At 36.4% G+C, this 25,674-nt stretch overlaps 1 protein-coding gene across 1 annotated transcript in view; it reads left to right on the plus strand.

Annotated features, from left to right (window-relative positions):
- The window catches only part of GRM8 (glutamate metabotropic receptor 8), a 343,619-nt gene that overhangs the window by 146,449 nt on the left and 171,496 nt on the right, over positions 1–25,674 (plus strand). The window contains 3 exon segments of the mRNA XM_040549625.1: positions 7,973–8,108; positions 9,624–9,778; positions 11,106–11,243. Coding sequence (XP_040405559.1) covers positions 7,973–8,108; positions 9,624–9,778; positions 11,106–11,243 — 429 coding nt within the window.

Raw genomic sequence — 25,674 nt, forward strand, 5'->3', positions numbered from 1 at the left:
TTATAAGGCATGATTACAAGTCAGGTTTCCCTGTCTGTGTACAGCATTTATTTAAGTGTAAAGGAAGTGACTGGAGGCAATCCCTGAACACCATGACAGCACGAGGAAGCGTACAGGGGAAAAATGGGGCACCAGTCTACCATTAACATCAGGCAATCCAGGAGAACTTGGCTGAAAAGTCTTTTATATCACTGACAAAATATTTAAAGTAACAGGGCAGGGAGTGGAATAAAAAATACTAAACAGAAGATCCCCACTGGGAGCAAATTACCCTCAAAGAAGAAAGGCTATATTTATTTAAAGAATGTTTTTTTTATTTAAAGGATGTTTTTGCAAAATCCATCCCTTGGGGTGGGGTTTCTTTTCCTGCTTGAACACAGTCTAAGGAATGCCATAAGCTTCTGTGTCATCTTCATGATGCTGGCTCCACCAGCACAACCTTCCAGAACTCATTTTTTTCAAGCTTTATTTTCAGCTGGATATGTGATTTTTACCCATTCGTAAACGTCTTTACTACAGATTATTTTTAATTTTAGACTCTCACTTTCAGGGCTGTGAAAGTTAGCTTTCATTACACAAATAGCACTAAAAATTTAAAGGATGGAAAATGTATTGTTTTCTTTTATCTGTTTTGGAAACCTGCATTTATTTAACTAGTTTTTGTAGGTTTGGTGGTGGTGAGAATATCTCTTGCAGTTATTGTCTGTCATTTGTTAATGGAAAATGGAAGCTGTGTTGGTACATTCACTACTGTTTCTTTGGGGGTAGGGAGGACGGGAAAAAAAAGAGAGCTTTTTTGTTGTTGAGAATGGAAATATAAAATAACAGATCGCTCTTACTTCATGTCACCTTAGAGATAGACTCTGCTGAATCCAGTAGCCAGTGATCTCCTCTGGAGTCTGTTTTTTTTTTTTTTTTTTCTTTCTTCTTTTCTTATTTTAGAATTAATATCTGTTTTGCCCACAATGTAACTATCTGTGTGAGTGCATGTGTTTGTGAGATATGCATAGCTGTATACCTGTGAATTCATTTAGGAAAGTAAAATACAGTTTTAAAAGCAATGGGTGCATTATTTTTGTCCAAAGGTTTTGCGATCTTTCATGGTTTCATGGAAAATATTATTATTAATTATTATTATTTAAAAAAAAAAAATCCAACCAAAACATTGCTTAGAGGTCTTTGCTAAAACACTAAAATAAATGAGAGAGACTTGGACTCTTAAAGGCTGTTAGTTTTGAGTAAAGAGCTCATGACTGTAGCTGACAGATTAGTGAACAAAGAAACATTGAGCTGCTAGTGCATTAAATGCATCTTTTTCATAAATATTAAGGGTTTTTGAAAAGATATGTTTTTACTTAAATGAAAGAAGAAAGATATCAACCTATAGGGTCAGAATACAGACTATTTTTATCTTTTGAAGGATTATAACAAAATCTCTCATTCTCCGTTATATTTTAGTGTGTTGGATATTGTTGCACTTTTTTGCATTCTGAGCAAAGTATTTTTTTTTCTCTCTCTCTATTACCTTATATCAAAAAGTATTTCCACAATTGGCTGAAGAATTGACCACCTTTGCAAGAGTAATTCAATTGTTTGCTGAAGTATTTGTTGAGTTTCTGGGGAAATTAAAAGCCACACGAATTTAGGATATATCCATACTACAGGTTGGTGACTGCAACAAAAGAGTTATAGTAGAAAAAGATTTTATTTAACTAAATTTGGAAATGAATAACAGTGAAGATGCATGGACTTCAGTGCAAGCAGCAGAGCCTGCAAAGAGCTTGAGATCTTATACATAAAACTAATCTACTGTGAAATCTGTATAACCACATAGTGTTCATATGTTTTTGGGGGGTAGTTAAATGAAGGTAGCTCTGGAAAGAATGCATGGCTGCATTCAGACCTCCCAGCTACAGTAGTTTTACTTTAAGGAAAATATTTACATTTTGAAAAATTATTGTTTGTGAAATTTGATCTTCGGCTTGAAGTTGTATCTTCCTAGGTGCCACTCTCTGTTGACTCATAATCTAGAAAATTATTGTTAATGGCATCTAGATATAAATGGCATCTGGGTATAAAAAAGAATGGTGGTAATTTCGTTGTTGTTTAAATTATAATTCCTAAAAATTTCTGATTATCAGCATCAGTGAAAGTGCCATGCAGAACAATCACTTACCTTATTTTTCTTTTATATTCAGATTTTTTGGTGTTGAAATTTGTCAGATAATGAGCTTTGCTTTAAAGGAAGGTACGGATGGATTCACTAAGTCGTGAGGTTTTCCTACTTTTTTTGTAACCAGAACTTGAGTGTGAAGCATATGTTTATAATTTTTCCAACAATCTTCAGGTTGAACAAGGTTACTGGCAATTGGAACAGATTTTCAATATAACCAGGTCTAGATCCAGAGAAGAACTGGAAGAGGAGGAGAAATATAATTGTCTGATTTTCCTCATGTTCTTATGCATCATGTGATATTGTCAGAAATGAAGAGTCTCATGTCAGACAGAGGATGTGTCTGCCTGTGACAGCACCCTGATTACCTCACAGGAATATTTCTTACTGAGGCTTCTTCTGAGTCTCTGACATCTGTTTCCCTCATTGGAATAAGAACTTCTATGTCTTCGCATATTTCTGCAATGTCTTTTGGAAACTTTCCACAGACCTGCATTACAATTTTCTTGGCCTAGTGACCACTGACATATAATCCATTTTAAAAAAGACAGTGTACATTTGAAGGCAGCTGAGAAAGTCCTGCCAGGTAAGACTGGCAGGAATATGCTCTAGAATATGCTCTAGCTATTAGTCTTGAGATTTTTCAGGAACAATGTGATTTGTGATGAAGATGCCATGAAATAACTGACTTGTAATGATAGATACTGAGTCAGGTGAGGTATACCTCCTTATTCTAGGAAATAAAACAAAGCTGCCCCTTCCCCTTTCACTATGGTAGGGCTAAGTACATAAATGGGAAGATAAAATAGTTTAAAGGGTAAAGTGGTTCTGAGTGGTATGGTTGTGGTCCCATCATGGAACACTCTTGAACTGAAACTCTGCCTTCACCTTTTCTGGTACAAACACAATGATGTCCTTTCCTGTGTATCTCACTTAGCTGATCCATAATGTAGTGCTGGATCCTAGCCATAGCGGGAGATAATATGGTCCTTGTAGTTACATTCAGCGTGATCTTTCAGTCTTTAGGAAATTAATTTGTTAGTGCTGGTTTTCTACCAAGTCTGCTCGCTATTTTCCAAAAACACATTCAGCATCACTTCTGACACCCACCTCTGCATACTTGAGTATTTAATGGTTTACAATTAGCATGCTATCTTGTGACTACAGAACTCATGAGAGCTGAAATGAATATTTATCATTTTAAAACACCACAAGTTTTACCACCAAAATGATGTAAGTACTACATTTCCCTTTTGTTCTATTTTTTTTTCCATTGGAGGAACCGTTGTAGGAGCACAAAAGAAAGGAAAAAGCCTATTGATCCATCATACTGACAATATCTTAACAATCTACCAGTTTTTCATTCGGTGATATTCTGTTTCCCGCAGGCTGTATTATACAGAGCACCTGTAAGCAAGCCAAACCTAGCATGGAACAATTTAAAATGTGATTTTTATCACAGTGGAGAAAACAACAACATATTATTGTAGATTAGGGCTGATGATGTCCCAGTTTTAAAAGCACATGAGTTATGAGCTGTTGACCGTGGTGTAGAGTGGCTGGACTGAGCCCTGGATTATGAATGGGGCAGTGCCCGCCTTGAGCCCAATTTCCAGCTCCCAGCTCTGCTCTCCCTCCCTCCATGGTTCCCTGGTCTCAGGTGCTGGATATCACACTTGATAGCTGTTAGACAAAAGGCAAGTAGATACTTATCATCACTGACGTAATGCTGTCCATTTTAACTGCTTTATACCTTCATTTTACAGATCTGAGAACAGATACTGATTTTGTGCCTTTTTTTTTTTTTTTTTTTTTTTTAGCACAGAGGAGGTGAAGAACCACCATCCATCAGTGCCATCTTAATATTTTTAAAGTGTGTGACAGGTGCAAACCCTTAATTTCATCTTCTATGTCACATATATTACTTAGGGAAGATACGAGAATGGGTACCAGTCCCTGTTCCTACTTGAGCTAAATGAGACGAGTCTGACTGGCTAACTCTCATGGTCTCAGTAACATCTTTTAGTGCAACACTCTCTGAAGCCTATTCATAAATCCTTTTCACTGACCAGGTTTGAACATAGAATTTCCTTTTTAAGTAAGAAGACAGTTAGCTCTCTTTTCCTCATAAAAATACTAGGTATGTCATGATTTTTGCCAAAGGAAATTTAGACCACTATAATTTTCTAGGTACAACCCTGGATAATGAAGGATAACAAACATCTTGGACACAGACCCCTGGCTTTTGGTTACCGCCACTTTTTGGTTGTTTGAAGTTAGAGTACATGGAACCACACTCCTAGAAAGGTGTGTATAGAAGCCAGCAACAGGGACAAGCAGTCATCTTGCCAAGTCAGTGAGAAATGCTGACAGGGTGAAACACATAGACATGATTTGTTTTTATGATTCACAGCCATAAATCCTCTGTTGGCACTAGGTGCCTGAACTGTCTGTCCTTTGGCACCTCTGCAACAAATGGTAAATCTACTGGTATCAAATACAAGACATATGCTCTCAAACTCTCTTTCATCTTTATTTGGAGAGATTTCCATTTTTTCAACTGTATCCTAAATACTGCATTTAGAACCCATCTTCTTCTCGGTACCTCTGCTAGTTATTTTGGAGTTAGCTCTAATTATTCCTTATTCAGTCTACTGGTTCCTGTGAATCCTGTTCCTAGACACACTGCTCTTTCTGTGCCTGGGCACCTAGCCCAGGCTGTAGATTTCAAAGGCAGCATGGTGTTGAGACGTTAGGTACTGAAATGTTGTAAGTACCTTTGTGGATCTAGCATTTCATCTTTACCTGAAAATTGATACTCTGTTATTTGTTTGAGCAAGAGCAGTGTATGCAATATATAGATACAGGTGTACACAGAGAGTTTTGTATGCCTGAGAGAGCTTACACAATTCATTATAAATGTAGCAACAAGGCTCAAGTGCATTTTATTTTGTTCCTATTCTTAACATGCGGAGATGTTAAGATGCACAGTACAGTCATGATTGAACTTGCTGCTGCAATGATGGAATGGTGCTTCTTCTACATCATTTTCATTGAAAATAGCTTTTTGAGATAGTGCATTTTCATTGCTTGATATCCATTCCACACAGCTTGTAGATGGCAGTATATAGTATATTACATTTACACATTTTGTAATATTTGCATTTGAATTTCATGAGGAGAGAATGTTTTTTTTTTTTTTCCTAAGGGCCATTGCATGAATAGAAATGGTTGGAAAACATACTCTCAAAATTTATGAGGTAACAAATTATTCCTTTATGTCATTTTTTTAGGATCTGTTTTACTACTTGTGCCTGGCTGACTTTGGGGACAGTTGAGAGCTTAGCACTGTTTTTCAGTTTTTCTTTCTTTAGTAGTGAATTAATGTTTCTTAAATTTACAGGATGACTGCTAAATATTTCTCTAACATTTCACTGACATATGAGCAGCCCCATTACTTGAGAAAAAGGTTGCAGTAAAGACTTTTAAGTCTCTATCACCGTAGCTTAATATCAGTTCAGAAAGTTGGCTAAAGCTTTTCATAGTGTGGCATCTATCTTTTCATTACTGGATTGTCAAAGATACCTGGTGTATATGAGGGTCACCTGCTATATGGTCTCATCTGTTGTTATTGGCAAATTAGCTGTCATGGAGAGCCAGGCTGTTCATAAAAATGTGGAGAAATGTGTTGCCAGAAAAAGGAACTATATTCCATGTTAAGGCTGACATAGTAAATTATTTATTATATATCTTTGTACTATTTATAGATGTTAAAGATATGTGTACAAACAATTTCTGTTAAGAATGGCAGATGTTCTGATTTGCAAATATTATTTTTTTCATGTAAAGGAGAAAAATTCTGGATAAATCTATGTGGTAGTCTCTATCTCCCAAACTGATAAATGTAATATACTCAGAAAGTGATGCATAGATGAAAAAGGTGATATGTTTGCCTGTGACTAAAACCTGCTGATTTCATTTTAAAGTTGTTATTTTAATACAGGCAGTTGATAATTCTATGCTTCATTTATTCCATGTTTAAACTTGATTCAAACTTAGTCTCTGCCTGTGCAGAGAACTATTGAGGTCGATGAGATTCTGCAAAGGCAGAAGATTGTGATAATGAATACACAGCATTTTACTATTTTACATATGATCAAAAGAAATTAAAAAGACTTCATAAATGCTTTTTTTTTTTTTCTTAAAGATTAAATACATTCACCTTAAGAGAACTAATACAAGAAGCTTCTGTAGCTTCTTCATGAAGAAGCTGCATCTGGTTGAATCTCAGTTTTTGTTTAAATCCTATCACTGATAGTGTGTTTCATCTATATTTGTGAAATACTTTGGAAAAACATAATGTTATATTTTGATAGAATGGACAAGACTGTTCAGAAACTTGGAAAGCCTCTCCAATACAATACAGCCAGCTGTGATTTTATTTGTATAATTACGTGCAATATACAGACATGTATATGACTAAATGATCTTATACATCCACAAATAACCACAAGCATCCATTAGAAATAGAACAACTTCTCCAAAGCATGCTTTTATTCTTGCTCACACTGAAGGCAATCTTCAGTGTAGAAGCATTGAGATGTTGGCATGCAAATTTTATCATTTGGTTTTCCTTTCTGTAGTAATGCATCACTTTTTGTTAGAAATAAACTTTTTCTCACTTTCTTAATTTTCTGGTTTTATTAATGACCAGATTCTCCATAAGAGACTCTTATTTTGGGAATAACAACAGGCAACAGCAAACCTTGCTGTTAGATGTATCAATGAAAATCTGAGCAATAGTTCTTAAAGGAAAAATAATTAAATCAGGAAATAATCACTGAATAATAATAATCCTGCTTGTGGTGCAGGAAATTAGTGATAATCTGGACTCTCTTCCTCATGAAACAGACTGAGTGAATTTCTTTCCTAGTCTCCTCAGTGTGGTAACTGGGAACCAGAGAGTTCCCTGCACTGGTTTGTGAAAGCCCTTAGAAGTCACTGAGTTTCTGTAGAAAATTGTCCATTTTAGCAGGACAGGTAAAATGCAAAGATTTCAATTAACGTCTTCCTCCTGTCAGGAAGAGATATAAATATCATCTCTGAGTTTGCGTTCATTTGCTGATTAGTAATTTCAGTGACAACCCACACCTCTTAAATAATTAAGGCAACTTAATTAAGAATGTCATAATAGCAATTTGAAGAGATCTGTATTTATTCATTCATAAATGAAGATTTCAAGTTCCCTACTTGATTCTGTAACCACGGCATTTATTGTTAACCTTGTACTCTCTGCTGAAGAAGCAGAGTTGTATAATAGTTTCTGATGCCAAAGAGCCACATTATGAACATAAGATAACTGTCTTAAAATTGCAGGTCTATGCTTAAAAGCAATCCTATGACAAACTTGAGTTCTCAACTGTGACAAATCAGGGTAAGTCTGTGTAACACAGTCCAGCTAAGCCACAGAACAGTACTCAAAGTTCTGGCTAAGGATATTGTTTTAAATTCTATATAAACAATAAAATAATAGGTAACTGAGTTATAATGTTTAATGCAGTAATAAGTGTGTTAATTTGTATAATGCATATTTCAAAGCAGATAGATAAGACAACGTTTGGCTATCTGTGCGGGCTTATATCAGATGAGCATCTTGCTTTTTTGCCTACCTGCTAAAAAATGGATTATCTAAAGCTTGGAAAATGTGAATATTTAAGTATTAAATTATTATTATCATTAATTATTAATTATTATTATTAATAATTATTATTATTATTATTATATTTTAATTTCTCTCAGGTGGTGTTTGCATTGCTCAGTCACTCAAAATCCCTCGGGAACCAAGACCAGGAGAATTTGAAAAGATCATCAAGCGCTTGTTGGAAACTCCAAATGCTCGAGCAGTGATCATGTTTGCGAATGAAGATGATATTAGGTGCCTGTTTCCTAATTTTGTATGTCAAAGATGTTCTCTCTTTACAGAGACACACAATTGGCTGGAGCAGAATAGAGTAGCGTGGGAGGTTTCGGATTCAATCCAGTGTAAAAATGATGGGAAATCTGATGATAAGAAATTCAGTTAAAATTACAACACATGCTGTTCCTTTGTTGCATAGATAACTAGTATCAGAGAATCATCTAGGTTGGAAAAAACCCTTAAGATCATCAAGTCCAATCATCAGCCTAACACTACCAAAGCCCATTGCTAAACCATGACCCTAAGTGCCATGTCCACATATCTCTCCAGGCATGGCACCCCCACCATTTCCCTATGCAGCCTGTTCCAATGCCTAACCACTCTTTCCGTGAAGAAATTCTTCCTTGTGTTCAGCCTGAACCTTCCATGGCAAAACTTGAGGCCATTTCCTCACTTGTCACCTGAGAAAAGAGACCAGCACCCTCCTTGCTGCAATCTCCTTTCAGGTAGTTGTAGACAGTCATGAGGTCTCCTCTCAGCCTCCTCTTCTTCAGACTAAACAACCCCAGTTCCCTCAGCTGCTCCTTCTATGTCTTGTTTTCTAGTCCCTTCACCAGTTTTGATGCTCTTCCCTGAATGCATTCGAGCAACTCATTATCCTCCTTGTAGTTAGGGGCCCAAAACTGAATGCAATATTTGAGGTGTGGTCTCACCAGTGCCACATACAAGGGGACCTTCAACTTCCTAGTTCTGCTGGCCATGCTATTTCTGTTGCAGGCCAGGATGCTGTTGGCCTTCTTGGCCACCTGGGCACACTGCTGGCTTAAGTTCAGCTGGCTGTCGACCAGCATCCCCAGGTCCTTTTCTGCCGGGCAACTTTCCAGCTACTCTTCCCAGAGCCTCTACAACTGCATGCAGTTATGAACCAAGTACAGCACCTGTCATTTAGCCTCGCTGAATGCCATGCAACTGGACAAGGCCCATCAATCCATCCTATCCAGATCCCTCTTCAAAGCCTTCCTACCGGTCTTGCCTAACTTGGTGTCATCTGCAAACTTTCTGTGGATGCACTCAATCCCCTCTAGTCCACTGATAAAAATATTAAACAAAACTGGCCTCAATACAAGTGCAGCCCTGCACTTACCAACCACTTATGACTGGCCACCGGCCAGATTTAACTCCATTCACAACAGCCCTTTGGGCCTGGCCATCCAGCCCATTTTTTTACCCAGCGAACAGTACTAACTTGTTCCAAGTTCTTACCTATAAGTGCAGCTGCAATAGATTGTTTTTTGGTGTCTGAAACCAATAAGAATGCTAGACAAATATGGCTAAAAATGAAACAAATTAAAAGGTACAGTAATTTAAGCTCAGTGCACCTGTTGTTGAATATATTTTAGATTGTCCAAATCAAATTAGTGGCTAACTGGTTAGTGTGAACTTAATTATGCATAGCCAGAATTAATGCTGGGGATTCTAAAATTCTTAGTAAATGCAGTTTATTTAATTAGTGATTTGTTTGTTTATTTTCAGGCGAATACTGGAAGCAGCCAAAAAAGCTAATCAATCTGGACATTTCCTGTGGATTGGCTCAGATAGTTGGGGGTCAAAAATTTCACCAGTTCAGCATCAGGAAGAAATTGCAGAAGGAGCAGTAACCATCCTGCCCAAAAGAACATCTATAGATGGTAGGAATGCAGTGGCACAAAAAAACAATTCTCTGACAATGTTCTAGCATCCTAGCTCTTAGGCACCTAACTCTCTTATCAATGTAGGGGTAAAGTTAAATGTCTTTAATTACTGAGCAGAACACCAAAAGAAAACTGAGCATGAGGCTATGTCTGAAATCTGGCTGTCCTCTGGATTTGTGCGAAGCTGTGACTTAAGTGAAGTTTCCATTCATTCAGGACTAAAGCCTGCAGTTTTTCTCAAAAGTATAAGCAATTGTTTTTTTGAAGAACTGAGCGAGTACTTGTTTCAATGGGTTTTGTTTATTTTTAATATAGTTTGAAGATGCTGAATCTGCAATTAAGCAATCTTATTGCTAATAATTAGAGCACTAGAATTTCTTAACCGTAGTCTGGTGGTTCTTTTGGACAAAAAAAGGAGAGCATCAGATGGCTGTTAATGAATCAGCTCATTTTCATGGGAGAAGATTAATCTAGACTCTGCTTTCCTCACCTAAACTTTTTATAACTCTTTAAGAAGCCACTATATTAACAAACTTTATGATGTGGTGTATATAGCATCTTCTAGCAAGTAGAATTTGTTGGTTTGAACCACTTCACTCCAGTGAGGGAGTGAAGACATAGTGAGACCTGGACATAACTGCTCTAAGCTGGTAAACAACAGAAAAGCTGGGCACTATTGATGCTACTTGGAGAATTTACCCCCATGGAAATATTTATGAAGGATTTAATCCCAATGGTATATTGCTCATAATTTCCTTAAGGCTGGATTTTTGGAGTAAAACTGGTGCAGAAAATGATCAGGTTTAAGGGATTGTTTCTCAGCTAGGTGGGAAACTTAGGTGACTTGGAAGTCTTTGGGTTAAACAGAGAAGTACACAGTGATTTTAGGTGGCCATGGGAAGAAATTTATTTGAATCATGATATTTAAGTTGGTAGTACTTAAAGTTTTTCTAATTTCTTGTATGTATCTAATTCTTTATTTGGGTCATCTGTTGTATTAAAAATTAAGCTGTTCCCTTAACCATCTGCATTGCTTTTTTTTCTTTTTTTTTTTTTTTTTAAATTATAAAGTTCTGCTGGAGCTTTACAGACTCGTTAACTACTGTAGATATTTAAAAATATATTGTTCTATGGCAAATATGGAATAGTAACGAAGATACTTATTTTTAATCAGATATGCACATGAGCATAAATTCAGAATGCACCTAAGGCTTTTTCTTGCTATGAAATTCATACAAAATCCATTATCATCTTTAAATGAATGCCTTTATGCTGTTTCATATTTTAATACTTTTTTTTTTCTCACTTCTCTTCTTGAATGTAGGATTTGATAGATATTTTCGGAGCCGAACACTTGCTAACAATCGAAGAAATGTATGGTTTGCAGAATTTTGGGAAGAGAACTTTGGATGCAAGTTAGGATCCCATGGAAAAAGAAATAGCAATATCAAGAAATGCACAGGTAACCGTGAAAACAAAACATTATTTATAAGTTACTTATTGGAGTGCAGGAAAGGAACTACTTTCCGTTGATCAGTCTCATGGCTCCCTTCAATTCTCCTATACAAATTATTGTGTTGTAAGAAAATTGTGACATTTTTACTCAGACCTGAAGAAAAAATTCAAGGGAAATATTTGAGAAAGCTTATAGTTAAGTTGTGCAAATCTAGTGATGGTACAGATTTTGCTAAAGACCGTGGTTCAATTCCATTCGTGTTTTCAGTGGCCTTCTCTCTCACCCTGTATATAGTTGTCTATGTGCATTTTTAGTGAACTGGCACATTACAGCAGTTCTCACATTGTTATCCCTGAAGAATACAGAGAGCAAATTAAATTTCTGTTTAAGCTATTGAGGTCTTGATGGCAGGTCAGGTCAGGTCACGAACTCCTTATTTAGTTTACAGACTGTGTTTGAGGATGGAGTAAAAATCAAATCAATATGTCCTTAATACTTGTACTTATGTGAAAAGAACAGGATTCTGTATTGTATTACGAAGTTTGAACAAAAAGTGTATGTAAGTGGCACTGGTTTTCTCAAACCTGCTTGCTCAGGCATCATACATAGTCACAATGGTTTTGACAGATAATATAACAGTCATATCAGTAGCTCTGAGTTTCATCTCATCTCTGAAAGGTTGGCTTTTTGTTGTCCCTTGAGTTGAGTTGTCCCAGATTGTCCCAGAGTTTCCTACATGAGTGTTACTTTTAGTCTTCTGTGACTACAGCAGACTATTTATGTTACTTTTTTGTATATACATTTTTTTCCTAGTGTCAGTATTTCTGCTATCATTTGCTTAATTACAGTTACCACCATAACCAGTGCTGGTAGAGACCACTATCTCTGTGACTAGTAGCAGCAGCAACATTCAGTTTCCTGCACTGCATACATAAGTCATCCATGTACCTTGATTTTCCTGGCAGTGTTTTTTTTCATCAAACGTTGTTCAAATGGAATGTGAATATTTTTTTCGCTTGCTGTTGCAGGTTTTCTGGTTCACTCATGACACTGTCATCACCATTTATTATGGGGGTGCTCTTCCAAACTTTCTCAAAACACAAGCTTCTGACCAGCACCCCAGTTCTTATGGGACTGTCAGACAGACTTACAATGCATTCTCTAAGAATGTGCTCCGTGTGTCCTAGAGTTCCTGAACCATCACATGTGTACTATTTGTACTGCACCACTGATTCACAGGCTTACTGCACTGTGCTTCAGAATGCATTGATATACCTCACACAAAAATGTGAGAGCCATGCATGTGCTCACTCATTTCAACAATGATGCCTCATCTTCTACCTTTTACCATATACTCCACGAAAAAAAAAAAAAAAAAGGATGAAATTCAGTGCCTCACTGAGCTAAATGATAACTCATTACTCTAATCCTGCAATCCTTGGTCTTGATTCATATAGCAGTAAGTCATGGCTGGGTAGCTTCCCATGAGTGAGAAGGGATTATTTTTCTTTTAGTATTTTAAGAGGAAAATAGATTCTTTTTTGACTTTCTTCTGGTAGAATGAGTGGTGTATGGACTGTACTTTGAGAAGCTCTAAGTGTTACCACAGATGGTTTTCTGACTTGTCTTAGCTCATCACATCTGTCAAATTGAATTACCAAGTTAAAAGTAGCATATAAAATGCACAGACTATATCTTAATATTCAAAATAACTTGTGATTTAAAATGTATAGCTATATATTTTATGAAACAAAATTATAGTAAGTCTTCTGTGCTAGAAAATAGAAAGAAAACATATCTTCTGTACTCAGAAAATAAACATAGCAGCAAGGGATGGGCTTAATAGGTGGGCAGAGTCTCATATGAAGGTTGCCCATTGACAAAAATTACAAATTCTCCTTCAAGCAAGGATATCTATAAATGATAAGACTCTTGACTTGAACAACTTTAAGGTAGATTACTACAGTGGAAGAGACACTTGGACACCAGCAGACCTGAAACAAGCTGATGATTTGTCACTCCTCTGCTTATTTAACTCAAATTTAAAGGATCTGATAAAATAACCAAAATGTGTTCCTTTTAATTGAACTGAATGAAGATTTGAGGATGGGACCTTAAAGTAGATTTGCTGTGATTTAAAGAGAAATGCTTGGTGAACAATGATCCTCCAGTCTAGACCTAAAGAATCACAAATTGCATGTTGACTCATCCCACTTGTAATGGAGCCCATGCACGAGGGAGATAATGGAAATTAAATCATAGCTGGTTCTTCATACTAGAGCCCTCAAAGCAGATGAGTGAGTTGAGTAGGATAGACTAGGTTTCTTAAAGACTGAAGAGGAGAAGAGGAGAACATCTCATGTTGTAATAGTTTAAAGAAAAAATATTTTAAAACTGCTTGTAAATACAGTTTATTTATGATTGGTATTGCTTCTTATTCCTAAAAGAATGTGTGCTTTAGAGATAAAATATGTTTCTTTTTCTCATAAAATAAATAACCTTCTATTGAGTTTACCTGATTTTTTTTTTTCTGATTTTTGCCAGTTTATAGAAAGCAATGATTCACCTTAACTTTGAAAACATAATTGTTTTGCCACTATTGATTTGCTATTAGATCAATGTGTTTGTGAATGTAAGTGGACATTGATGAAATCATCAGTATTAGAATAGTTCATTGAAAGATATTAGAGATATTTTGTCCCAACCTTTCTGGAATTAAAAAATTAAAAAAAAAGTCAAATTGGGCCATTGACTTTGTAAACATGAAACAATTCAATGACTACCTTTAAACCTTTTTAACTGGGGAAGGGGAAAAGAATTTGCAGAGAATATTTGTTTGTCTTACTACAACAAAATATAAAAGAATGCTGCACTACAACACCATCTGTGGATCTACAAAAAGTCTTACTTCACGTATTTATTCAAGGTACAGATTTTCTGTATTCAATAAAAAGATCTTTAATGAGACATGAATTCTTCAGTAACCTCCAACAGCCTGTCTTTAGCACTGGAATCTCTTTTCGGGAATGAGAAATGAGGAGATAAAAAGCTCTTCATTCATCTCTATGCCCTTGCAGAAAACTTTAAAGGCAGAGACACCATTCATCCTTTGATTGCTTGCGTTGCATGGCTTGCACCGCAGTTGCAGGAGATGGCAAAGGAAGTAGGGCACTAGCTTTAAATTTAACATCCTGGAGAGTTTTCCCATACCCTCAGCTTCCCACTTGACTCAAGTTGTGGACCAAGTTTTAGATAGCTCAAGATTTAGCATTACTGTGAAACATAGTGAACTGACTGGATTTATTCCTGGTGTTAAATCCAGCTCCTGTCTGTTGAGCTATTAGTTGTCAGCATTAGCTTTTACTTCTTAAGGTAAGCTTCTAGACTACATGGTTCTCATGAAATGTACAACAGTATGAATACAAAGATTTGAAAATGAAGTAAAGATTTCACAGAGCACTCTTTTAAATATTACATCGAATTGTGGGTCTGACAATATGCAGCATCAATCTTTCAGAGGACCAAAGCAGAATTCTATAGAAATTCTATAGAAATTTTCTATAGAAATATAGAAAATTTCTATTTTCTATAGAAATAGAAAACAGCAATAGTGATTAAGAGTTAAGGGGCAATGGTAAGAATTAAATTATATTTGCTTTCATTAACCTCACAGACTGTTGATATTTGATTCCAATCTAAATGAAAATTCTGAAGAAGTCCTCTTTACATATATTTATGCATATGCATATAGATATTTCTCTGTGTTTGCATATATAAACACATAGAAATCTAACATGAAATAAAGTTGCTTACTGTACCATTTTAATGTGTACAATGGTAGCCTCAAATTCAAATCTGACATAATGAAGTACAGTTCCAGTGAGATTTGTTCTGAGTTTACCCCATAGCATCCCTTCAAGGCATGCATTTGTCATACTATTTTCAGTCTTTGAACAGTGAAGTGTGGTCCTTTAATAAAGCTTCAACAAAAATGTTAATTAAAAAAGCTCCTTCATGCACATCCTTTTACAGTTACAGAAGTAGTCTCTCCTGTTTTGTATGGTTAGCATTTTAACTACTCTGCAAACCTAATCAGCCTTTAACTGCCTGTAATAACTGACTGCACTGCTAAAAATAAAGATGGAAGAAGAGTTTCCAAAAGCATATAGAGGCCTGTCTAAATTACTCTAATTTCAATTTGCTCTATCAAACAGAACTATTTTTTTCACTGCAAAAAATCCCAGTGCAATATAATAGATATTCATATGTATAAACTTTACAAATACATAATTTGTTTTCTCTTAAATAACCTATTTGAAAATACAATTGCACACCTAAAAAGATCATAGAAAGAAGCAGATTTACTCATATGTATATACAACCCTATTCTGAGAAATTTATAGAACACTGACAGTTTCAGGGCTGTGAATCTTGCAAAGTCAAAGCGCATTGCTCTCTGTTTAGTTTGGGTAATGGTTCCATTCTAATAAAATCTCTCCTAAAGTAGCTTTTTTCCTCAGTGAGACCAACAGAAAGTTTTAAAAATCAGCACAGATGTAGTAGAGATGTTATGCAACTTAGTAGTTGATATTTATCAGTTGTATCACAATTCCCAAAAGGCACTAACGCTCAGGAGGGACTGTTTTTGAGCACACGGAGGGAGTTGCATGCTCCCTCACTTTGTGCAGCTTGTGTGTTGTAGCCAGCACCTTTAGGTATGAGAGGTAGAAAGGGCAATTCTAACATATTTTTTTTGCTTTGCTGTTTGCCATTTTATTGAATCTCATTTGAAATGTCGCTTATAGACACTTTGCAGAAGTATTTTTGACTTTATAAAATGTCTATTGCTGTTTTGTTTAAGTACAGTAATATGAAGTGAAAATCACAGTAGCCAGATGTGCAACATAATAAGCAGGAGCTAAGGTGGTTGTTGAATTTTTGTGACCCATCACATCAGTTGGATAGAAAAGACTGAGGATTGTTTGTCGTTCGAACTTATCTGAACTGTTTATTCTGCCCTTTGGACTTTATCTCAGAATTATGGAAGTTGTGTGTTATGGGTAGCTGCACTGCAGTGGTCCCAAGCTGCCTGTAATGTAACGTTAAATCAAACTGCATCATGTGTCATTAAATAGTATATGGGACCAAAGAGCATTTACTTTTGGTTTTGGGACAATTGATCATGTCCCAGGTGGCACCAAGACCTCTTTCAAAAACTTAAATGAAGTTCTTTTCTCATTATGACAACATATCATGGGCAATAAATTCACCATGTTTAAAGATTTTGTCTGGTTCCCAATTTCTGAAGCCTGGGTAGTCAATTTTCAGAGGAAAAAATCGATGTCTCGGAATGGTCAGTGATGTTCTGCCAAAATAAGCAGGACTGAAACATGGACTTCCTTGTGCCAGACTTCAAGTCAGAATGTTTGTTTAGATCAAATTCTGTCCTGATGGTAGAGAACTGCAGGCATAAACCTTGTCATCTCTCAGTTGTAAGTGTCCAATAGACAGATAAGCTGTAGAAGGCTACAGTTTAAGGTAACATTTGATCAAAATAAGTACATTCAGTCTTCTTGCAAAGGGCCAGTTCCAGCTCTTATTCCAGAAACTACAGAATTCCAGAAGATACGAGTATTTAATCTCTGGGATAGTATCTCTGGGATAGTATTTAATCCCAGCAGCTGTTAATGTGCAAAAAGTATTATTTAATAAGTTTGAGGGCCATCAAATCAGTGGACCTAACATATGCTGATCATTGACTGATTTGGTTTCTTCATTTTGCTTGCTGTCATCTATTTTTGTATTTCACCGTTTATTAGTATTTTTAAATCTCTTTATACCATGTCCAGTGGATAGTCACTTCTCAATCTAGCTGTCAAACTTTAGTTTCAGCTACAAATCATATAATTTAAAAAAGCTTCTTATTCTACTGTGAAAAAGAAATTCTCGATATATTCTCTAGACATCTTTGTTTCTCTATAATTTTATTCATAAATAGGAATTCAAGTCTTGTATTCTGTTGGGAAACATCAATTTTGGATTTGTACTGTTTTATAAAGTTATGAGTCATATTCCACTGCATAATCATTTAAATAGAGTATGTTGCCATTTTAAATTTGGTACACTTGCTGCCAAGTTGGAGTACTTTCAATGCACATATATCTGTGCACATGTGTGCATCTGTTTGCTAGCAACTTCTGAGTCCAGAAATTCTATTTCCAGCTCAGACCCTCTGCAAAACTGGCGTAACCTAGTGAATGAATTGTTGCTTCAAGTACCATTTTGTGTGAACTCTGCAACTGCACGTTCTGAAATACAGACTCAGAGAACCTGCAACCAACGTTACTTATGATGTATCTACGATGCAACACATATAAGAATGTCATCTGTATGCAGCTCTTGGTCCTGGGAGACAATATGAAGTTACTCTGTGATTTCCAGTACTAGTGTAACCTCTTTGGAAAGATGCTAGTCAAAGGGGAAGGTCAACAGTTGAAAAGTTGCATGCCATTCTTCATCTGTTTGCTCTCCTCCTCTGCCACAGGCAAGTCCTTGCTGTGCATGGGAAGATGGTCTCTGTGTAAAGCTGAGTCCCAGACATCCCTCTTCAGGTAGAAAAGATATCTGTTGTTTTTCCTTCTGAGAAATTTGCAATCCTGGCTGTCAGAGGACTGGACGAGCTGTTTAATTTTGCACATACATCTGTGCCATCATTCAAACATTTCTTGTGACAGTACCCGTATAAAACATTTTACAAGTATGCACATTTGGTATGTATACTTGCTACCTGACTAGATGCTTCATTAGAATAAAAGTAGTACAATAAAAGATAGCTAAAGTCCTAAAAAGAAGTTTTAGCTGCATAATGTTCAGTGTCCTTGGATTTGGTCAGACAGACTGATATGCTCATTCCTAACAGTCATAGGAAGTTACTTATCCTTCAGACTTGTTGGCCACTGTCCACCCACTCTGTTCTGTGAACTGAGCACCGTTCTGTGCACTGATCTGATTGAAGACTGGAGGTGAAAATCCAAAGCCAGATCAGCAGTGGGCTTGTTAATTTGATTTAAAATGTTCTCCCATATTCACAGGTGAAGGGTCAGAGAACATGATGCATTTTTTCCTGGTCTGTTTTTTGGGAAGTGATCCCAATTGGATAGGAAGAGAGTGGCCCCCCCGAGGTACATTCTTCCCCAGTGGCCCAGGTGCCCTGTGGCCATGTGTATGTTGTCAAATAGTGCAGATCTCCTGGGTGAAGCAGTCGCTACTGAGTGCCTGTGTTCCTCACTGTTCTCGTTTCAACAGAATTTACATCAGGTTGGTTGTAGTATGGTCCTTCAAGCTGGAGGGCCATACCTGTATTCTCATCATTCACCCTAAGCTTTGGTTTCTTCTGGAAGGAACTGAGTTTGGGCACAGTGAGACTGCTCTGCCCTGTGAAAGTGGGGACAGTCAGAAAATTTGTTTCAAAAGCGTGCTTCTTAGTCAAATTAAACATGAGTGTAGCTGTACTCTCTGTACTTAGCTCCTGGGGAAAAAAAAAAAAAAAAGCAAGTCTGATCTTCATCCTCAGAAGACCATGAACTGCAAACTAACATCATGTTATTCCCTTGATTAACTATTTTGAGGGGGAAAAACATCTATTTAATATGTATCACGATATTTATAGGCTATTTTTAATATTCTGGGAATATGCAGTGATTCAAGATATACATTTAAATTTAGCAGTACACACTTTCTCAGTAGATCCAAAAAAGGTAACTTGTTTGTCCTGTTTCATGACTGTAGAAAAATGTCATCTCACACATACATAGGAATATGGAATCACAGAGTCATAGAACGGCTTGGGCTGGAAGGGTGCTTAAAGATCACCTAGTTCCAACCTCCCTGCCATGGATAGGGATGCCTTCCACCAGACCAGGTTGCTCCAAGCCCCATCCAACCTGGCCTTGAACACTTCCAGGGATGGGGCATCCACAGCTTTTCTGGGCAACCTGTGCCTGTGCCTCACCACTCTGAGTAAAGAATTTCCTCCTATCCTCTAATCAAAATCTCCCTTCTTTTAATTTAAAAACATTCCCCTTTGTCCTGTTCTTGTCTGCCTGAGCAAAAAGTTGCTCTCCATCTGTTTTATAAGCCCCCCTTAAGTACTCAAAAGCTGCAATGAGTTCTCTCCCGGACCTTCTCTTCTCCGGCCTGAACATCCCCAGCTCTCTCAGACTTTCTTCATAGGAGAGGTGCTTCAATCCTCTGATCAAATTTGTATCCCTCCTCTGGATCCATTCTAACAGATCAACACCTTTCTCATGGTGGGGGCCCTAGACCTGGATCCAGTACTCCAAGCGTGGCCACACAAGCACAGAGTAGAGAGGGACAGTCCCCTCCCTTGACCTACTGAATGACTTATATTATAGACTGTTGATACAGAACTTCCTGCCGAATAGGCTCTTCTCAATTTGTTAATACTTCATTTACAGGTTATCAACAAGTTAAAACAAGTTAAAATATGAACACAACAGAAAAGAACGTGGTAAAATAAAATAAATTATTTGATCTTTCTATTGTGATCTTTCTACTGATTATGTTTGATATTAAAAAATCAACCTATTCTGATGTTAGATACCACTGATATCCCAAATAAATCTATATATATCATATTTCTATAACAGTTTTATAATATCATTAGTATAGGTGAACTAAGTGGTTTCTTAATTTCATGAAGCAGCAATCAAAACACTTAGTGTGTGCTGCTTTTAGATCATAAACATTTTCAATACATTGATGAAGAATTATTCACCTGTGTAATCACCCTGATTTATAAGTAATTGCTCACCTTTTGAGGAAGGGAGTTCAAATAATTGGTCATCTGTAAACAGAAGCAGATGTTTTTTAATCTATTGAATAGAATTTTATTGTAGAAATAAACCAGCAAAATCAATGGGGCATACATAATGGGCTGTGGAATAAATCGGGGTAAGAGGTCAGAATTTGGCTTTAATGCATCAGTGTATCCATTAAATATATCAATTATAGTTCAATATTTCCAGAATATTATTTGTTTCCAATATTTGAGGTAGGTGTTTTTGTATGGATCTTTCTTATGAAAGGTCAGGTAGGAGTCCAAGTGTCCTCAATTTGTGTTAAAATCAGTATGCAGCAGAGGAGAGGTATTTTTGTTACATTGAACTTATACTGGTTTAACTGCATGACTGGACACAATGATTTTGATGCAAATTCTAGTTCTGGACTAGTGTCTGTCAAGGCCTGACAGGATTGCCCTTGGGTGGAGCTCATGAGACAGGATTTACCTAATTTTTTAACTTCTTGCAGACAACCTCCACATGGTTTAGTAAGCTGTTCAGACTGGTATGACATACCATGTGAAGATACCTCTCTCCATGGACTGCAAATAGACTTTAAATTTGGATGTGGTACCCCACTCTCAGTTTGCTCAAGTCAAGTGAAATGAGTCCCTTTCCATGGCTGCATGAATTGCCACCGTCTCAATAATCCCATCTGTTTTCTCAGTTCATGTAAGACCCTGGTGATAACTCCAGTACTTACTTATATTGATTATATTAGTTAAATATTTAGAGGTAACTTAGCATCCTTATAGGTACTTTCACAGGTAAAGGGAAGTCATCTGCACATAGATTATCATCAAACATTCCTCAGATCTGAATATGTGACCATTTGAGTATTGATAATACCATAGATTTTCAGGATGCTCTACTCTGTTGAATTACCCAAAATATTTAAAGGGATTTATTGACAAAGGCTTATATTTCAGGTATATATTTAAACTTTGTTTAAAAATGAAATATTAAACTTCCTAGACTTGATTCTTTCATCCTGTGATAAAATAATCCCAGGAAATAGGCAAATTAAAGTCTTTGTCGAATCTATGTAATGTATGTGATCTGTCACTGAGACAAAAACTAATGGTGTTCAAGTAAAGAAGAAGAAAAATGAGTTGGCATTTTCACATGTTGTAAACATGTTCCAAGGAGTCTGCTGGAATATAAGTGCCACATAAGCATTGTTTAGATTAGAAAATAAGGGTGCTTTTTCACTCTCACTATTCAGTTCTGACTGCTGGTAGACTTTTTTCCTGAGGCACATCCTAGAAAGAGTTGCTCATCAGAGACACTTAGGTAGATTAACAATCACAGAATCATCTCTAACTCTTCTTGTTTGTTCCCCATGCTATGTGTGTTAGCATAGAGACATTTGAGTTGGACCTCTAATCAAGCTGACTAACTGGCTGGAGTGGCAGGCCTTCCTTTGTGCTGCTCTTCAGGTGCTCTTCTGCTGACCCATGACCCTTCACCAGGCTCTGAGCATCTATTGCTGACACCAACATCAAACTGGGAGGAGCAGGATGGATTGAGGTTCCCCTTCCTTGGCAACTCTAGTTTAAAGCCCTCTTCACCAGCTGGGCAAGCCAGTAACTGAAGATGCTCCTCCCCTGCTCTGACAGGTGGACCCCATCAGCCCCCAGCAGACCAGGTTTCTCAAAGTGAGTCCCATAGTCTAAGTAGCCTAACACCTGTCTCTCGTCTTGAAATGAATAAATCATTTCCAGCACAAGAAGCACTTCAATGTGACATTTGAAATTGTCTCTTCTTAAGACTTTTGAAACTACAACAAAAAAAGGAACAAAATAATTTTATTCCTTTTAAATTTTGAAACAGAACTGGACACTAAAATTGTTAGTTTTAGGAACATTGTAACTGTTGGCCTGGCCAGTGATAGAATAAGCTCTACAATTCACTGAACCTTTTTCCAACTTACATTAAATACAAAAAAATATAATATAATGCCAAGTGTATAGATTACTGGAATATTTAGTTTTTTTCTTTTAACTTTGGGGAGAAAAATGCTAGTGTCTGTGGAAGGGCTTCAGTAGAGAAAAGTAATTTGCAAAATTGAATAATAAATGGCATTTACTAGGAGACAAAAAAAGCTGTTTTGTCTTGTATCTCTGCTTAAAAATATGTAATACTCCTTAAATTCTAGACAAAAACTAAACATAAAGAACAATGTACAGATCACAGATTAGCCATAGACTTTGTAATTAGTACTTCCAAATAAACAGTATACTTAAGATAACAAATATTTTTCACACAATTTAGAAAGAGAAAAGGAGGCTAAATTTTCTGTATAAATTGCTCATTTTTTACTGAAAGAAAAAGCACATGCATTCATAGATTTCATTCTTGGAACTCATATCGTTGTGATTTTTTAATTAGATATTCTAACTTTTCTGCAAGAATAGAATTGAAATTTTATAGAAAGAAACTTGCTCATGAACTTTTGATACCTCACCATTGGATTTTAGATGAAACCTGTAATTGCAGCTGTGTTTTCAAGTGAAGAGGGAAAAAATAATAAAAGGAAGAAGAATTAATGTGCTGTATTAGACTGTACAAAGTCTTCATGTCAGCTAACAGAACTGGAAGTGAGTATGCAAAGGTCTTTTACATTTGCAGTTTCTCTGTGCAGTGGGATAATATGGAATGTAAAGATTGGCACCTGACAGCCTGCAGGAAAAAGGGCAAATGAATCTACATATTATGCCATAGCTTTTGCACTTTTGCAGCAGAAGTATGTATAGCCAGGATATAAGGATATGATAAAAATTACCTGGAGTTCTCTGTTAAACGTTGTTCTTTACACAGCCTCTGATTGACCCATCCCTTTGAAAACTGCAGTATGAGACTTTTGTGTCTGCAAAAGATTTGGGTTGAATTTCAGATGAGTATTAAGGTTACTTTCCATTTTAACTGAACTGTTTTCTTGAACTCCTCTGTGAAATTTTCTTTCTTTCTTATTTAATTTTTGATGATAATAAAGGAAACAGGCTTTGGGACACTAGACCAAAGATTTTGCTACTTAGTTGCACAGAGATAAAATGCAAAGGATGTATAATGGCCAAATCTTCAATACTATACATGAGTGTTACTTTATTGACACAAAGAGGTATGAGATTTGAGAGGAGATGGCCCCCAAATGAGAGTAATAACTTGATTTTGCGTGGAAAACACAGAGAGGTCAGTAATCAAAGGCTGAACAGGATAAGTAAAGCTTTAAAGGAATGATCAGAAGGGAAGCAACATTGCTTTTCACTTCAGAAGACAAGAGTTTTAGATCTTAAAAGAAGGATGAAAATGAGCAGAGCTTTATAGACAGGTTATATAGAGCCTTGAAATAGAGACAGAAAGTTTGAACATCCTGTGAAAAGGGTAACCAACCAAGAATTTGGCCTCAGCAATACTATGTTCTAAAAATCTGTAGTATTGATGAAAGGAACGTTGTACGTGGGAGGGAACTGTAGTGCATATTACTCCTTAAAATCCCTTTTGGTCTGCTGATATGCAGTTGTATTTTCCACAGTTTATCCTTTTTGTTTTTCTCATTTTAGCATGAATTGCTCTTCTGAAATTAAAAAAAAATAAAAATATTGCAGAGTCCTTTACTGTGATACTGAATCATTTTGTCTTTTGCTTTTAGAGCTTTTAAAATCAGGACTATATGGTTACTTTTAGTTCTACATGTGACATAAAAACCACCACCACCACCAAGCGTACTTTTAGAATTCAGCACTTTTACCAGCTTTCTTGCCTTTTTATAGAGTCTCTTAACAAAAATCAATATTTCTGTATTCAGTTTTTATTTGTTTATTTATTTATTTATTAGAAAGATATCATATCTAACCATATTTTTGTTGCAATTAGAAAGGAGCTCGTGTTTTCTGCTTCTTCAGTCTCCCAAACTCTCTGTAGCACTTCATCTCCCTTGCTGCCCTTGTGGCAGAGTAGCCAACAACGTTGTCCTCTCACTCTGACTGATATTTCTGTGACACTTGTCGATAATGTTAAATTTCAGCTTGTTATCTGGTCTCTTTTTTTATATATTGTGTTAGTTCTGCACCCGGCCTGGTGTCATTTGTCATCAGGAGACATTTGGTTCGTGGTGTCCACATTTTTAGTAATCCTTTTATAAGACTATACACATTTTGCTGTAGTTCAGTACGTTAGTACCTTTATTAGAGTGTTTTTCAATAGGGTTTTTGTTTTTCAAAGTCCTTTCCTAAATGGAATTTTGAGTGCTGGTTTAAATTACTTCCCATCTGAGGGTAAGGAACTTAATTACATTGAGATCTAGCATTTCAGGTGTAATCATGCCTTCAACCAATTTGCTGTGCAATATTTAGAAAAATACAGCTCCAGTCCTGCAAGGTAGGCCATGTGGGGCCCACCTGTGTGTCTGTGTGGGACTGCACTGAAATCAGCAGCATTTCGCAGCTGAAAGGACTTAAGAATGACTATGGTAACATACAGCATGTCTTCAATATACTTTCTACTTATGTAAAAATATTCCATGGCAAGTTTCACAAAGAAATAGTAATTTTCAGTGCCTGTACTTAGTTTTCTTACGGTACTTCTCTAGAGAGTGCATTATTAATATTTTTCACTGGTCGTATTTTCTGTTCTTCAACTTTATATGTTGAAGATTCATTTTCTGATCAAAAGAATGATGATATAACTCTATTCCTAGGCTTTTGACAGCCATGAAGATCTATTCTTTGATGAATTCAATTTTTGAATACTACTTCTGCGTGCAGCATGCATGTGTGTGTCTCTGAAAACATTTGTTCCCACTGTATAAAACCTCTCTTCCCTCTCCCTTAATTCCATTGTCATTCCTGTGTCTATGCAAGGCCACAGAGGATGCTCTAGGACCAAAATATTCTCCCCTTCCTACTCCCCTTGCCTCAAGTCTTTATGTTACTCATCTTTAATTCAGCATAGAAACACTAAGCAGGAGGTGAAGAACAGCTAAAGGAGTTATTAGGAGACAGACCAGGCTGCATGGCGAAGGGGGAACCGAAGCTGTGGGAGCTGGCACTTGGGGCTGGACCTTTTGGTATTGACAGGGGCTGGCAGGCCACACGGGGGACATTCAGAGTCCCTTCTCCCTCACTCCCAATCTCAGGTGATATATTGAAACTGCTGAAAAAAGCAGAGCATTTCCAATGGCTGCCATTATACATTCAGGACCTATTTGAGAAAGTGGGAAAAAATACAATAAGGGTCAAAACCTTTATTCTTAATTTATTATTCAGAAAATCCTCTTGAGAAACAGAACTGCAAAGAAGCTCAATCTTCTATTTCAAAAAGGATTTTAACATTTGGGGTTGAAATTAAACAGGAACATTTTAAAATTCCAAGAAAATGAGAATTAAACCTCATTCTACATCAATGAAAGTAACTGTATTGTGTTACATTATCTAACACAAAAATCAAATACATGTAACCAAAAGTTTCAAAGTGATTCAGATTCAAACTGATTCAGATTCTAAAATGTAAAAATCACATTTCCAAGATGCTGCCATTTTTTTAAAAATTTTATTTTTTATTTTATTTTTCCTGCA

This window comes from Cygnus olor, chromosome 1, assembly GCF_009769625.2.
Source record: "Cygnus olor isolate bCygOlo1 chromosome 1, bCygOlo1.pri.v2, whole genome shotgun sequence".
Classification (NCBI taxonomy): Eukaryota; Metazoa; Chordata; class Aves; order Anseriformes; family Anatidae; genus Cygnus; species Cygnus olor.